This window comes from Pipra filicauda, unplaced genomic scaffold (assembly GCF_003945595.2).
Source record: "Pipra filicauda isolate LSUMZ 115617 unplaced genomic scaffold, ASM394559v2 scaffold119_size3216105_pilon, whole genome shotgun sequence".
NCBI lineage: Eukaryota > Metazoa > Chordata > Aves > Passeriformes > Pipridae > Pipra > Pipra filicauda.
The window spans coordinates 83,796-99,871 of record NW_024103651.1 but is presented as its reverse complement, the minus strand read 5'-3'; the positions used below and the strand labels follow the sequence as shown (position 1 = coordinate 99,871).

At 39.9% G+C, this 16,076-nt stretch overlaps 1 protein-coding gene across 1 annotated transcript in view; it reads right to left on the bottom strand.

Annotated features, from left to right (window-relative positions):
• The window catches only part of DMTF1 (cyclin D binding myb like transcription factor 1), a 28,347-nt gene extending 12,476 nt beyond the window's left edge, over positions 1-15,871 (bottom strand). The window contains exons 1-10 of the mRNA XM_027722492.2: positions 15,733-15,871; positions 10,411-10,527; positions 9,761-9,880; positions 8,710-8,804; positions 7,868-7,982; positions 5,213-5,289; positions 3,649-3,806; positions 2,814-2,846; positions 1,562-1,671; positions 721-949 (exon numbers count right to left, since the gene is read on the bottom strand). Coding sequence (XP_027578293.1) covers positions 721-949; positions 1,562-1,671; positions 2,814-2,846; positions 3,649-3,806; positions 5,213-5,289; positions 7,868-7,982; positions 8,710-8,804; positions 9,761-9,880; positions 10,411-10,519 — 1,046 coding nt within the window. The 5' untranslated portion in view covers positions 10,520-10,527; positions 15,733-15,871. The remainder of the gene's footprint in view (positions 1-720; positions 950-1,561; positions 1,672-2,813; positions 2,847-3,648; positions 3,807-5,212; positions 5,290-7,867; positions 7,983-8,709; positions 8,805-9,760; positions 9,881-10,410; positions 10,528-15,732) is intronic.
• Between the last annotated feature and the right edge of the window lie 205 nt (positions 15,872-16,076).

The window sequence follows — 16,076 nt, the reverse complement described above, 5'->3', positions numbered from 1 at the left end:
CTCATTTTGAGTTCATGTCAAACGGCTTCAGTAAATTAGTGAATATTGCTTTGTAAGTAATCCTTAGATTCCCTGGATGTCTTGGCTTTTTATTCCCACCCAACCATAAGTATCCACTGGCTAAAAAGCCTGAGTAAAAGGCATTCAAAATGGGAGGAGGACTGGAGAGAGCGAAAGATTTCCCAAGTCACTACCAGGTTGCCAGTTCAAATGTAGTCAGAGATGCTGACATCCAATCAGTGTTTGGTGGCCTACATGAAATTAATTTGCAGTCTCAGTTTAGCTCTTTGTAGACAAGACGTCCACATCACAGAAACCACCACCACACTTGACCCTTGTTGGTCATCTCAGCAGAGAGGCCAAGGACTGAACGGGCAGGGAGACTGAGCTACCCTCCAGTTAAGGGTTAAAGCGCATCGGTGGGGCCACGTGTGGGAAGCTTGCATGGTTGCTGCCTGTGCTGTACCTTTTCTGTGGAATAAAGAAGACTTCAGTCTCCAGGGTTTTCAATCTGACACCTTTCACGAACACTAACATTCACTAAAAAAACAAAAAACAAAAAGTATGTTCAATAATAAATCTCTAGGAACTGTAAACACAGCAGTGATTTTTGGAGGGTTCTAGAGTTTTCAGTGTCTAAGAAACCAGCAAAATGGACCCCAATGGAATCCTGCCAGCAACACGTATTACAAGCCTTTAAAAGTAACCAAAATAACAAACCTCATGATCAGATTTATTTCATCTTCCTTGGTCCACTCAGTGCCCCCACTTTGTTTCCAGTTGAGATAGTTAAGCCATTTAGAGCGGCATTGCTTCTCGGAGCGTGTCCCGACCCGCTCTGCCACAGCAGCCCAGGATACACCTTGTGTGACAATGTCACCTGGCTCTGTGCTCGTCAGCTCATGCACTACTTCTGCCAGCCTTTTTTCTTCTTTCTCTGTCCACTTTCCTGAAAGAGAGAAAAGCCCTCCAACTTAACTAACAGCAGATATTGCTCTGATCTGCAACACACCAACAGACATTTATCTTCTGTACCTAACACCTTATTCCAGATGCAACTATTGACTTGTGAAGAAAATCTAACTGTTCTTAACTAATAAAAATTTATATTGTTTCCATTCTTGATTAACAAATGCACAATTTCATTGTTCTGCTGTCAAATTTCTTTCTCTTCTCTTCCTCTTCCAGATGAATAAATTTTCCTGCCATTTGAATATATACATTACAAAATAAACAATGCTTTACTTCTGAAGTGCACCTGTCTCTTAACTGACACAGTGTATGTTTATACACATTAAACACAAGGGGAGGCTTTTTAATCCACCTCAATAAAATATGCTCCAGTGGAACATATAATGGACAACGGATTGCAAACGTAAACTGAGTATTCTGATTCTTAAGAAGTGAAACTGGAGAAACTTACACCAAATACATTCTAATTTGACCCCAGATTTCACACAGAGAGTTCCTCAGTTGAGTTACACCCCTCTGAAAACAGTGATGACAAAAGTGACAGAATTTTAACCAGAACATCCATTTCTGACACCAGCATTTACCTCACCTGTGTTGCAGGTATCTTTCATCAATCTGCAACGATCTTTCACAGAGGAAGCACTTCTCCCCAGGGCAGCTCCTATTGTGGCCCAATCGTTACCGTGCTTTACCCTCAGTCTAAAGAGAAACATGCTCATTAGCACTATATCCAGTTAGAAGATTACCAAAATATCAAATCCTCTCTAATAAAAACAGGGTGAATGTGCAGTTCACAGGCTTAAAGACACTTTGATACTTCACTATTTTCTATCATCACTGCTATTTTTTCTGTGTGTTTCTAGAAGCCTTTTGGGCCAGCTAAAACACAGGATATTCCTTTATTAAATGCTTAAAACATCTGTCTTGCAGGAACATTGTAAGGTTTAATGATTGTTAAACAGAATATGAAGGTTTAGATAAACAGCCAACTTCCATTCTATACAAGCTCCTCAAAGATTTTCAGGTGGTATAAAGAGTACTTGAGAAATCGAAATAATGCCTGATGAAAACCCAGGCATCCTACAATTTAAATGAAGCAAAACACTGCATAATCATGTTCATAATTTTAACAATTATTTTCCTCCCTCACATGACAGCAGGTTGCTTAAAATGTTGAGCCCTGACTAGTCCTAACACATCTGGAACCACAGGCACTTTAGGAACAACACAAACCAGCTAAATTGACCCCAACATATCCATCAGTGCAATGAAATGAACTCCCTTCCCTCCTTCAGTCCAACAGTTTCTTCAAACCGCTCAACCCTGGAAATCTGCAGGAGGGGACAAAGTCTGCAGCCCCGTCTCCTTAATTGATCAGGTTTATGTTCAAAATGAGACTCTTTGAGCTGTAGTGATAATTTATGTAATTCTGCAATACTTCATAGGGGAGGTCCTATTCTTGACCTGCCACTTTCTTTAGAAATAACCTTCACTCAGATTTCCTAAAGAAATGGAATTTCTGTTTCTCACAAACATAACCACAAATATTGACTGTTTTGTAAAAATCTGAAACATTCCTTTGAAACAGAAGCTTTGCTTTATACTTTGTTGCATATTGTTGTCCTGAATACACATTAGAAAAAATTTCTAAAAAAATCCAGATATAGTTTCATTTCTCTTCAGATAATGACCACTATTTTTGGATAGTGGCCATTTTACTTGTAACAAGTAAAGTCAAATTTACTTGTAACTTTTCAGTGATTTCACATAAGGAAACCTGTAAAAACTGCTCACGCTACTAAATATAAACATGGAAGAGTGACCTTGTTCATGAGACTTACTCTTTAAGCTTTTCAATTTCCTCAGGAGTATACCTAGGCAACAGGTAAATAAAAATACATTATTTTAAACAGAAAGCATACAGCATACTTTTATTTTACTAACCACACAGTACACATTCAGTTACAAGAGATTAAGGAATTTCTGCTGTAAGAAGCATATCTCACTGAATGCTTTGAAAGAACGTGAGGAACAAATGCCATTTTCCACATCAGCGCATTTCTAACGTTATCTGGTCTAAAACTCCCCTCATTTGTCAGGAAAATTCCTCGTTCTTGGTCATCTTACTAAGAACAGAATTAAAATTTTGCATAGTAGTCTCTCAAATAAACAACTATTCCTTCCTTCCTGTCCCAATTCACAATCACCATAAAGCTGACTTCCCATCAAAAAAAAAAAATTAAATCAGCACTGAGAAGGTATTTTTAATTTTCAGCTACCTTCAAAAACTAAAATCCAACATCCTTTCTGGATGGCACCAGACCACTGTTTTACAGAAGGGCACAGTGTGGAGATCAATTACCTCTAGGTCAAAGCTCTAGGAAAAAGTTACATCTCAGCAGACCCATGCTTGTGTCCAAGTCTTCTAATCATATCAGAATCTGCTACAAACCTTCGTTTTGGGTGGGTTTTTTTGTTCATCTGTTTTTTTAAAGTTGTGAATAGCATCAATTTAACACAACTATTGTCAAGGTTGTTTTACTGGAATTCAGCAGAGGTGACATGATTAGGAAGATCTGCTTGGCTACAACTTCTGCCTCACACAGAACATGTCAAACATAAATACATGACCCTACTCATACCAATAAAACCATGCAGCATTAGAGGTTTTCATACTTTCCAACATGGTTTCTGTCATCATACATGCGAAGAACTCTTCTATAGACAGCAAAGAGAGGCCGATTCAGACCCCAAGCTATTGTCCTGTAGAAATCTTTTCTTTCATCTTTTGACATTTCAAATATAATTTCAGTGGCATCTTTTATTCCACGGGCCTAGAACGAAGCATTTAAAAAAAACAACAAAAAAAAAACAAACCACAAACAAAACACCTTAGATAAAAGTCTCCTGGAAATCAAGAAGCAGAACACTTAAGAACTGAAGCCATTATGAAACTTTTTGTGTATTACAAATACTACAGTTCAAAAGTAAAACTGAGTATTTATGGATTAGCTCCCTCAAATACAAAACCTTGATCACTAGGGTTTATTGTTTTGGGTTTTTTTATACTGGAGTCCAGGCAGACATAGAAACTCTAACTTCCATCCACATTTAAGAAAAAAATCTGTCTAATGCATATTTTAAGATCAAAAATTGAACCATCAAAGAGAACATCATGGAAAACATGTGCTGGAATTAGCCTGGGGTCATACAAGAGAAGGTTGTCAAACAGTGTTGTATCAATTTATTACATAATTTTAGATATTATTTATCTGAAAGCAATTTCTTTCAGTTAAACTACTCTTCTTGTTTTGATGGAAACAAAACATTGGAATGAAGTATGAAAGGAAAGCTTTAAACTATAACTTCTTAGTTTAACTTCAGCTTAAACTAAGAATCATTATATTTAAACTATTCAAAGTAGTACAAGAAAGCAGGTAAGTGGGAAAAGACTGAATCATGATTCATTAGTAACTCAGAAAAGTTATTTAGCTAGCTTCAAAAAGCTTCACTAGGTTTAAAAGACAGTATTACCTATGAATGATTTTGTGGCAGAAATTCTAATATATGCGTGGGCAGACACACTTTCTACAACAAATGCTGTGGGATGAACACTAAATTCAGGGCTTTTTTTTGAAACCACAAGTGAAGGATGGTGAAACTGTACTATCCAGGCTATGCATTCTCAGTTGTAAGGGCTCAGCTCAAATATCCTCAGCTGCAAGCCTACCACAAATATTACTTATGGGCAATTATCACCATCACTGTGTTAACTGCAAGCCAATTTACACTGAACTCTGACACCAACACATTAAGGGGAAGAAAGCAGACACAGCCATCCTGTTAGTGTAGTAAACAAACAGGGATATGGCATCAAGGAAGTCTGAAAGTTGTATTCCATGCTCTGTAAGGAAAATTATCTTTATTGCTAGTGCAATTTTTTTCCCTCCATCTTCACCAGAGGTTTCATGAATAACCAATGTATATTTAGAGACATTTAGGCATGTAAAATATTACATCAGGATGCTCAAAATGGGCAATATTCAGTATAAAAATTAAAAGCAGAGTTAAATCCTGTGCCTGGATATAATTTTCTTATGTACTTCAAATGGGTAATGACCATTTCTACAATGAATCAGTCAGAATCACTTATGAACATTCTGGGAAGTACTAAAGAAAGCTGGCTTCTAGCAGAACTGCATCACCACACCAAGGAGCAGGTAAGATACTCTAAACATACCTTTAAATAACGCTCAATGTTACTCATCAAAATGTCAATTTCTTCCTTTGACCACATCCCTTGCTTCCACTTATGGCCTGAAAATAGAAATGGCAAAGTAATGACTGAAGTGAAAGCCAGGAAAACAGCAAGAACAGAAGTATCTGACACACGACCCTCACACTGCAATTAAAAAAGAAAAGACTAATTTTAGCTACTAAAAAGCTAACCAGAATTTTAAACAGATGTTATTTCATAACTGACAGCAACCATCAACTAATGTTTAAATAATGTGAGTCAGACCTCTCTTCAAAAACATCCATATTTTAAAAACAGAACATAAATTCCTCTATGTGCTGTCAAGTCACATTTTCAGAGTTTCTCTTCAGCCGCAACTAGAAAATTTGTCTTTAAACTGACAGCCGAAATTTCCAGGCTCTCAAAATGATTCCAGAAGCTAGAACTTAAAATGTGACTCATAATATTACTTGAGGAATTGGCAACTACGTAGGCTTCTCTTATAAGCCTCAACACTCCCCAACATGTGAGTAGTGCCACCTACTGTGAATGCTTTTCATACAGGTAAATCACAGAACAGAATGCTCTCTGCTTAGTCTATTTTGACAAGCTGGTCCCCATTTCTCTCCTTTCTTTTGCACTGAGAATAATGCTCAGGGGACACAGTCAAGATAAAAACTCGTGGTCAGAGTTTGATTTCCCTGAATAAAAGTGGCAAACAAATAGAAACAAACATAATGTTCCTCTCTGTCTAAGCCCTTAGTAACTACAGTGTCAGCTGAGCTTTAAAGGCAAATCCAACCGACTTTATTCAGAGAGAAAACTCCAAACCTTAAGCCTATCAATAAAACATTCCTACTCTAAAATACATAGATTATCCTTTTTTATGGTCATACCATACTTTTAATTCAGATTACGTCGGTGTGACCCAGTTTACATACTGGTGTGTGCTGGCTACCTGCCCGCCTCTGCTCAGAAAAATCAGGGTACTTCCTTCTCAGCCTGCTAATTACCAGAGCTGGGAGGCAGAACACACCAAAGAGAGTGTTTACTCAAATCCAATTATAATGAAAAGTACAGGCATTATTACCAATTCCATTGGAACTGGTGAAAGAGAACTCTTTCTGTGTGCCCAGTGGCTTCAATCTCTTCTTCCAAAACTACAGAGACAGGACAACAATCTATTACTGTCACTGTGGTTCATACCTCTACCCAAGCCTCTGACTTCATGGGACACGGCTACTCTTTATACAGAATAACCTTTAATACCCAACTACTTTAGGAAAGGATATATATTTTGCACTTCACTTGTTTGCATATTCACTCTCAGCATTATCATAACCTGCCCACAGGTCTGGAAATAAAGCATTATCAGGTGGAGACTGCTATAAAATTATGAGCTCGGGCAACATACGCCAAACTCTGAGCTACTGAAAAAGAAGGCACATACTGGCATTCCTCCAGGGCTGATCTCTGTGATCACGAAGATCACAAGAAAGGTTCAAGTAGTACTGATTTTCAAATATTTTTCCTGGCATATTTTACTAGAAATGTCTTCCTCAAATTATGAATCTCTTAATTGGAATCTCAGTGCCCTCATTCATTTGCAACTGTAAATGCCCCTTGTTATCACTATGATATATAGTCAGTTGATATGTCTGGGAGACAGCTACAAATGCACTAGGTTTCTGAATACACTGAATAGCTTTGAAGCCCTTTAAATCTAATAAATTAGAAGGACAGAGAAAATGGGAAGAAATTACTTGTCTGTTAGAAGCAACTGGTGGTGCACACATGGGATCAGCAAGTGGTCACTGACAGAGCTGCTCAGCTCCCTTTCTCTGAATTTTTCATATCCAACACTCAGGCCACATTTTAGCTGACTCAGCAGTATACTCAGCTCACTGGACTAAAACTCACTGGGTAAGAGATCATTTGCTCCTGTGAGACAAAAGCATCGCATTTTTTCCTAAAGGTTTCTAACAAAAAAGGAAATTGCTTTGAACTGACTGAAAAAAAACTTTTTCCTCTAGAAATAGGAAAAGTCAAAGCTAGAAAAATAGTAGAGAGACTAAGGAAACTAGAGAGACAACACATCTTCATTGAACTTTAAGTTGTTTCTCCAGGTTCAGAAAGACACTTGCCCTGGGGGAGAAAATAAAAATACAAACTCTCAAGTTCAGCAACTACTATAAGATTGCACAGCTTCATTCTGAAAGGGAGGAATGCCAATGGTGTGGAAGTTTTAGGAGTAGCAGCGATTATTTCAGTAGATCCTGGTCTGCATGAGCTGTCTTCTTCTGAAGCACCTCCATTCCCGAAACTGTTTAATATGAATCATGGCAGCCAGACTAAGAAGCCCTGCCTGGAGGAAGATGCACCAACCTGAGGTCAGATTGTGTTTTTTCCTGGTGTACCCCTCTCTGCTGCAGCTTCCCATCTCCTGACCAGGGAAACACAACTGTCTGCCCCATCTGGGCCAACACACAGTACCTACAGCCCTTCTTTACCATAGCACTGCAGTCACTGTCACCACTGCAGGCACAGCCCATTTCCAAAAAGCCAGACTGAGATTACTTATGCAACGTGCAAAATATTCTGAGACATTTGGAATAGTTTAGCTTTTTTTAGTATGGGAGAGCATTTGATATCTCCTACCTTTATTGGTTAGAGAATCCTTATCCTCTTTGGTTGTGAACCAGGCTTGACTAACAGCTGACACTTCTTCATTGCCCATTGGGGAGATTTCATCCAGCTGTTCATTCTGAAGAATCTTAAAAGACCAATATGAAATTACCCAGTAAAGACCTCCAATTCTTTATCACCTTGCAATTAACATGGAGGCATAACTTAAGGGAAAATGGAATCAGCACACCAAGTCACCTTGCTGACTGTTCAAAAGTGCCCCTTTTTAAATATGGCATTGAAAGTACATTCACCTTTCTTGGAACACCTGAGTAAGATTCAGCATCTTAATATATAGATGTTCTGAGAATTAATTAAGTAACATTCTTCTTCCTGTTTCATGTCCAGTAAATAAGAAGAGTCTCACTGGCTTTGGTGGAGGAAGGACTACGTCCAGCACCTCCAATCTAGAACTCTGAAACACGGTACACCCACAATGAGAACTGCATGTAATTGTTAGACAAAGCCTACTTAGGGCTGTTATAAAGCTTAACTTATAATCAACAAATGACAGAAATAACAGATAAACTTGTCTTCTATGCAGATCACCACAGAGCAAGTGATTATCAGTGGAAGGCTACCTCTATTACTGTTTGCTGTGTTGCTCTTTGGGCAGTAAGTTACACTACAAAAAACCTCTCTCATACATAAAACAGAACAGCATTTTATAAACAAGATCAACGCTTAAATACACTAATTTCATATTAAAATAGTCTTGTTAATTTTATAAGTCTTTCTGGTATTTGTTTATCTTTTCATTTCGATTTGAATAAAAACATGTATCAAAGAGGTAAAATTTCAAACTTTTACTGTACCTGAATCTGGGTAACAGTTCCTTCATTAATCTCATCTTCAGCTACCTCAGTGGTAGCAGTCATGGTCACCTCAAAGCTCTGATCATTTTCTGAAACTTCAGAATGGGTAAGTTAGCTGCACACTTTACTCTGGAAACATTTTTTATGCATGCTACAATTTTACACTTTGCTATCTTTGAACTGAAAATTTTGAAAAAACTTTATTCGGTATTTATTTGTTGACACAGTAAAATCATTAAAATTATTATCAACTGCTCCTCTTCATAAAATTTAAATATGGGTTTTGAAACCTTCGGTTTTACGTTTGACTACAACTAAGATCTAATGTGAAACATATAAACAAAAGGTGTCTGATATGATGCAAACATTTGGAACTGTATTAATACTTCCTTTCCAGCCCTACCCCTGGTATTTTCCAATTACTAAAGGATAAAATTCAAATCTTTTGCCCATATGTGTTTTTCCCAGTTCTCCTTCAACTTCAACATGATAATGCCTTTACTTCTAAGGAATTTCTATTAAGTTCCACCAAATAAACAGCCACTCAAGGTATTGCAAATTGGTATTTTAACTAGATCTGGTTTTGCCTCCCTTTGAGAGATTAAGTTCACCTATCTAATATTCAGTCAACTTCCTTAAGATTAATTCAGTATTCACCCTACCTTTTTTACAACAGTCTCTACCTTAAAAGGACCATACACCTCAATATTACATAACACTGAAATGCTAACAATACTGTTTGATCATTAAAAAAAGTTAACCTCTCTTTGCAGATGGAGAGCATCTAATTTGCTGTTCATCCACTTATCCTCCAATTTATTCAATCCACCTGTGCCTGCAGTTCTCTGTCTGCAAGGCAGGTCTATTTTGCCAGTACTGTACAGATACCAAAAACTGCAAAACCATCCAAGGGTATGAGAGATAAAGATATACCCAAGTGTATTAATAAAATTTGAAAAGAAAAAACCCATATTCTAATGTGATTCAAAGAGTCTACTTTTAACCTTTACCAACAGATATCTTTGCTAGAAGTGTACACAAAAGAACTTACTTGGAACTGCAACAACAGAAATGCATGGAGTGGAATCATCAAGGCTTTGATCATCCTCTGATAAGCAAAGCCTCTTGTGTGGAGGTTCAGTGCTGTCTTCAGAGTCTACTTCATCAGCTTCTAACAACAAAAACATATGCAGGTTACTTCCTGTTAACTAAGCGGAGCTCCGGACAGAGTTCTAACAAAGTGGGCCAAAACAAAAAGTAGAAACAAATGTGACAGGGTGGTTCAGAGCTTTATTGCTACCCAGGAACTTGGTCTAAGTTACAGGCAACACCAGTTCACATGCTGTCCTCAACACACATTTCCTGTGAGATTTTCTTTGTAAATTCTATCCACAGTTTGTCACACTAAAATCAGTCCCTTACTACACAAATTTGGGTACATGCTTGGTTCTAAGGATGTGTTTCCACTGAAATAAATCAGAGCAGCTATATCCCTGTTGGGCACCTATAGACAATTTTAGGATTTAGACCTAATTCCACACTTTATCCTTCTTTAAACCGAAACAGAACAAACTGTAGCATCATAAACCTCAATTGTAGCATAGTAACCCCAGTAGCTGGTAGAATCTGGGGGCAGGGAAGTATGATGGTCAGATCAATCAAAAAAAGAATTAAAAAATACTATGCAATACAATTCTATACCATTTTGAGGGCAATGAAGTATAAGGTTCCCTTCAGTGTCCTGAGTCAAAGTCACAGAGTTCACGGTTTCTACTGTCACTGTGTCAGACTCTTCTTCAACTGTGCTCATACTCAAACCTGAAAGAGCAACACACAGATTACTTTTCTGCAGCTGGACTCTGCTTGGACCATAACTCTGCTTCCTGTATCCCAAAAAACCAGCATAAACTTTCACAGAGTCTACTCCTTCACATGAGAAATCCACAACTGAAGATATTCACCTACCTTTACTTTCTGCATACTTATATATTGCACAGGGTAACAGCAGACAGCTTTAAAGTTACTTTTCCAGTTAAAAATAGCACCTAAACTCCCCATTCAGAAGCATTTGCAATTTACTAATAATTTGGGGGTTGTTCTTTTTTTTTTTTAAACACATACCTCATCATCATGGCTAGGTTTCGCGACATCCAAAGCATTACAGCTAAATTAGCAGACTGTAACTTTATCAAACTAGTTTTGAGTTACTCATTCTGCCTTTGGGGAGTGAAGAAATTGGGCCAAAACATACAGATTCCCTTTTTCATGTTCATATACACTTTGTGTATAACTTTCACTACATGGACTGCTGTAATAAAAATTTCCAGAGTTATGAGAAACGTCATGGAGAATTCTTTAGTTTTTTGTGAACTGGTAGTGATAACACACTGAAAGCCCCTATTTTTCTTCTCACTGTTCTAAAGGCTTGAAAGACATGTTATTTCTTTTTACAAAACACATCACAACAATCATGTACTTCACCTAAAGCTCTTCTAAAAGCAGTGGATACTATAGCACCAGTCACAACAGGAGATACAGCAGACTATTCCTTCTTTTTTATTGGAAGACTGAACACAGAGACAGCAAAGCTGCGTCATTCTTTCAGCAGTTACTCAGGACTTGCTGAAAATCAATTAGTATGTTTACAGGATTTGGCTCCCAAATCACAAGCACGGGGCAGTCAGGGCTGTCGCTTTGCATTCTCTGCCTTGCTGGTTTGCCATGTTAGGAGAGAAAAACGACACAGCATAAAAGAGGTCCATCCAGAGATCCAAACGTGGCATTTCCAGAGGCGGGGAGGAAGACATGCCATGATCAGTAGCTGCCACCCTGACACTTCCAAACAGAGCTGTAACGGAATAAACAGCCAAAGCTGAGGCAGCACATCCAACAGCAACAGGCAGCTCCTCGGATCAAGCTGTCAGCTCGAGCTCCCAGGTACAGCAGAGAACCAAACACTGGGCACTACACACTGTTCAAGGAACTGGGACTTCCCAAGAAACAATTTCTCAATGTAATTCCTGGACTGAGCAGGGTTTTGTAACCTTTTGCCAATGTCCCAAGAATGGTTTATCCCAACAGTTAGTTGAAAAGCAAGTATAAAAACAGGCTCTCCAGAAAAAAAATAATAATGTTCTGTGTAAGATACTTGAGGTTTAGCATATTCAGAGTTTTCTGAGTAAAGGCAATAACCATAACCAAGCCCTGATAAAAACTCAGGAAGAGTCAAACCCTTGAGTTGACAGGAAAAATTCCCGTCAACTTTAATGGATATGGCCTTGGACCACAACTGAAAACTGAATGGAAAGAGCATCAGGAGTTAAGTCAAAGTCAAGTGCATATTTTGGACATTGTTTTTTATTCATTAGACTACACAAATACAAGAAAACTGAAGGAAGAACACAACCAAGCAAACTTGTTCGTTAAAGACACATCAAACCCCAGGACAGGGGTGTCAATCCGTGAGTACATGAATCAGTGACCAAATCCAGGAATAACTGTGGTGGTTCTACTGACTGAACAGGAAGCAATCTCCAGACCACAGAAAAACCACTGGTTTACACTTCAATGATTAAGTGTACCACAGTTGCTGAACATGCAACAAATATGACACACAATGGGACCACTTGGAGTTTATGATGAGCTCAGTGGCCAAAGCCCAGTGCTGCTGCTGGAGCCAATGCTCTTACGGCTTCTTAATTAGTGACAATTATGACCTAGGTAGTCTCATCACCTCAAAAATACCACCTTCTTTTCCTAACTTCACTAAATGTGTTTTTGAAAATGCACTACTTTCTATTTTAAACAAAAAGCTTACTCAAATATTTAATTTTTAATGAACAACCCCAGGCTTTTCTCCAATCCTTGATTCAGACACACTCTTTAAAGAGATGCCAATCTATCACTAATATTTTATGTTCTGAAGGAGAGTTTGCTTTTGGGGAAGGCAACACTGTTGGATACATCTACACCAACACTGCGGATGGCATAATCTTAGATTTCTAAGAAAGCACCTTAGAAATTCGTGTAAATTCAGTAAATGTTTTTTTGCCTTGTTGGATTCTGCGTGTATTTACCAAACCCAACATTTTCAGAGCTGTATTACAATTTCAAATAGGTTTCAACATGCAACCCAAGAGAAGGGAAAATACTTTGCCGACAAGAACCATTTAATACAGAATTCCAATATAAGTTTTCCACTAAAGCCACATAATAGAGCAGGTTTGATTTATTTGGGAAGCCTGCAGCAGATTTAGGCAGGAAAAAAGCCCACACAAAGCTGATTTTATACTGAACTACAAAAAAAAAGTGAATATTTCAATCCAAAAATTCTTGTAATTCTAAATCAGGCAGATGGGCTCAATTATTCTGTGGGCTGTAAAAATTAAGCACTTCTAAGAAATAGTATTTTTACCCTTTAAGACAGAATTCTGTTATGGTCCCTAGTTATTAACTGAATGTTAAGTATAATCTTCAGTGGACTGTTGTAAATCTTTTAAAATTTCTATATGAAATTGCTTTAAGGGCTGTGTTCTGTGCACTGGGCAATAAGTATATTCATTAAGTCCTGTAAAAAGCAAAAACTGAAGATTATTAAGAGAGGTTTCCAGCTATTGTGGCATTTAACGGGAACAATCACATGGAATGCACTGGGATTTCAAGGCATTTGTTCAAGAGTAACACACAGGAAACAAAGTCATTACAGGACCTCGTATTTTAGGAAGCCTGAATTTTAAGTGTATTCCATACTAAGTCAATACTTCTAATATGTCATCAGGAGGTTTTACTTTTCAACTAGTGCCTGTTCTCTTATGCTATTATTCAACAGCAAAAAAACCCTCCTTTTTGTCACCCCAAATGGGTTCCACTCTAATTTAAAATTCCACCATGCAGAAGTTACCTCTAACAGCTGCAAAAATGGATATGAGAAGGAACCAAACCGGACAGACACCAATCACAAGGACCCAAGGGCCTGAGTTTGAGGCATACAAAGATTTATTAATCTGAATCAGCATGAGGTTACAGTCCTTTAGGAACAGTTACATTTGACTCATCAGTGGTATTTAGAGAAGTGGGCCATCACGGAGATGGAATATATGGGAGACACAATGGGACAAAGTGTTCTCATTTGCATTGATCCAAATTTGGCAGAACTCCCATCACTTCTGGCCTATCCATTGATATTTTCATAAAAAGCACCGAGCATGCTTTAAATGTCACACAAGGGAAAAAAAAACAACAAACAAAACAAAATAAAAGCTATGTCCCAGCTCTTTAAAAAGGAAAAAACAAAATCACCAAAACCAGAGAGTTAGAAGTTTTCTTTTTTGGGAATAGAAAATGGCTCTCGGAGACAAGGTTATGACTATGGTTAAAAGATCTTGATAAGTATGGTATATTCTAAAATTACTTTTCTTTCATGTAAAGCCAGTTTCATTCCAAGCATTACAGTAGCTTCTTCGCCTTTATAAACAATGGGCAGAAGTTTAGCACACAAGAAAAATATGAACAGTTATTATCCTAACTGTAAGACTGATAAGCGAAGAGACTTCTCTCTTGCTTTCTCATGGGCAGATGAGCACGGAATTAATGCTCACAAATAAAGGAATTATTAGAACATGTAAAACCCAGTACAGAGGTCTTTGTCTCTTACGTACCTACCTTTTATAATTTTGAGTGGTTAAGACAAAAATCAGTATTTTTAGGCATTCTACTTAAGGAGTTTTAGTTGATGCCATATCTTTTCCATAAGTCATAAAACATCATGAAGTTGTGGATTATTATAACCACGTGCAATGACAGAAATGAGAATCTGAATGAGACGTGTCCACCTCACTGCAAAAACCACATCTCCTGGTTTTGCAAAGGAATTTTAACTATGCTGTCAAGAGGCCAAGTTACATCTGCGGCCAGAGCAGCGCTGGCAAACAAAAAGCATTTTCTAGATTACTTCAACTAACAATAGCCAGGTGAGGCCGAACAATGGTAACTCCTTGTGAATGAACACACACAAACACTATCTCTCAGCTAAAGAAGTAGCTGGTGCAAATGCAATACGCTTACCCGCGCTCAAGGGCACAACCAAGAACACAGAGACCCCAAAAAGAAAAAAAAAAAAAAAGGAGAAAAGAAGGCTTTTCCGACCAGAATCCTTTATTCTGGCAAAACAGAGAGCTTAATTCTAGTGCAGAAAAATCCTGGTACCGCTCTAACATGAAACCCCTGATCTTGGCAGACTCGCACATTTCAGACACCACTTATAAATAAAACCCCCAAGCAACCACAAATCTCGGCATAAAAAAAAAAAAAACAAACAAAAAACCCCCCAGAGATTATGAAACAAAACAGATAAAAGCCACAAGCTCAGGATACCCCAAGCGAGGGGAAAATGGGAGATTCAAACGTGATCGTGCAGGTGGCCTTTTATTACAAGACATCCGACTGGGGGAGGAGGAGACAGTTTAAAACAGAAATAACAATCATAAAAAATATTAATTAAAATATAATAAATATAATAAACGCGCTGGCCGCCCTGCCCTCCCAAGGGAGCCCAGGTTTGGTGATTTCCAGGGTCCGTCCGCCCCCTTCCCAATTTCCTCCTGCGCAGCGCTCCCGACGCCCGGGCAGCACCCCGGGAAGGCGGGGAGCCGCGGCCCAGGGCTGGCCCAGTGCTCTCCCAGGGGAGAAGCCGGCGGGAGGCAGCGGCCCGGCCCCGGCACTGCCCCCGGGGCGGCGGCTCCGGGCCCGCCTCATCGCCCGCCTCAGCCCCGCGGCCGCAGCGCCGCCATTTGGCCCCGGGGCCGCCGCCATTTTCCCGTGTCCCCGGCGGGCGGCGGCGCGGGGTGACCCCGCCGCGGGCCCTGCTGCCCGCCCGGCCCGGCCTTGTCCGCCCGCCAGCCCGGTTGGAGCGCGGCGAGCCGCAGGGCCGCACCCGGCCGCTCCCTCCCCGCCCCGTCCCCGCCGCGCTCCGCCGCCGCCCGCAGCTCCCGGCCCTGCGATCCCGCCGGGCCCCTGCGCACTTACTTCCTGTTTTGGGTCCGGGCACTTGAGAAACCAGGATGGAGACTCCCAAGTACCAGGATGGAGGCGCCGGGCGGGCGGCGGGCGGCGAGCGGGGGAGGCGGAGGCGGTGGCGGCGGGGCGAGGCGCTGCGAGCCCGCCGGAAGGGCCCGCGCCCGCCCGCCCGGCGCTTCCGCCCGCCCGCCCGGCGCCACAAAGCGCACGGAGCGCGGCCCCGAGCGCCAGCGGCGCCACAAAGCGCACGGAGCCGCCGCCTCGCTGAGGGGCCTCCTGGGACAGACACCCCTGATAACACCCACACGTCCTTCCTCAGACTATCGCTTAAGCTCTGAAAATACCGAGTTCAA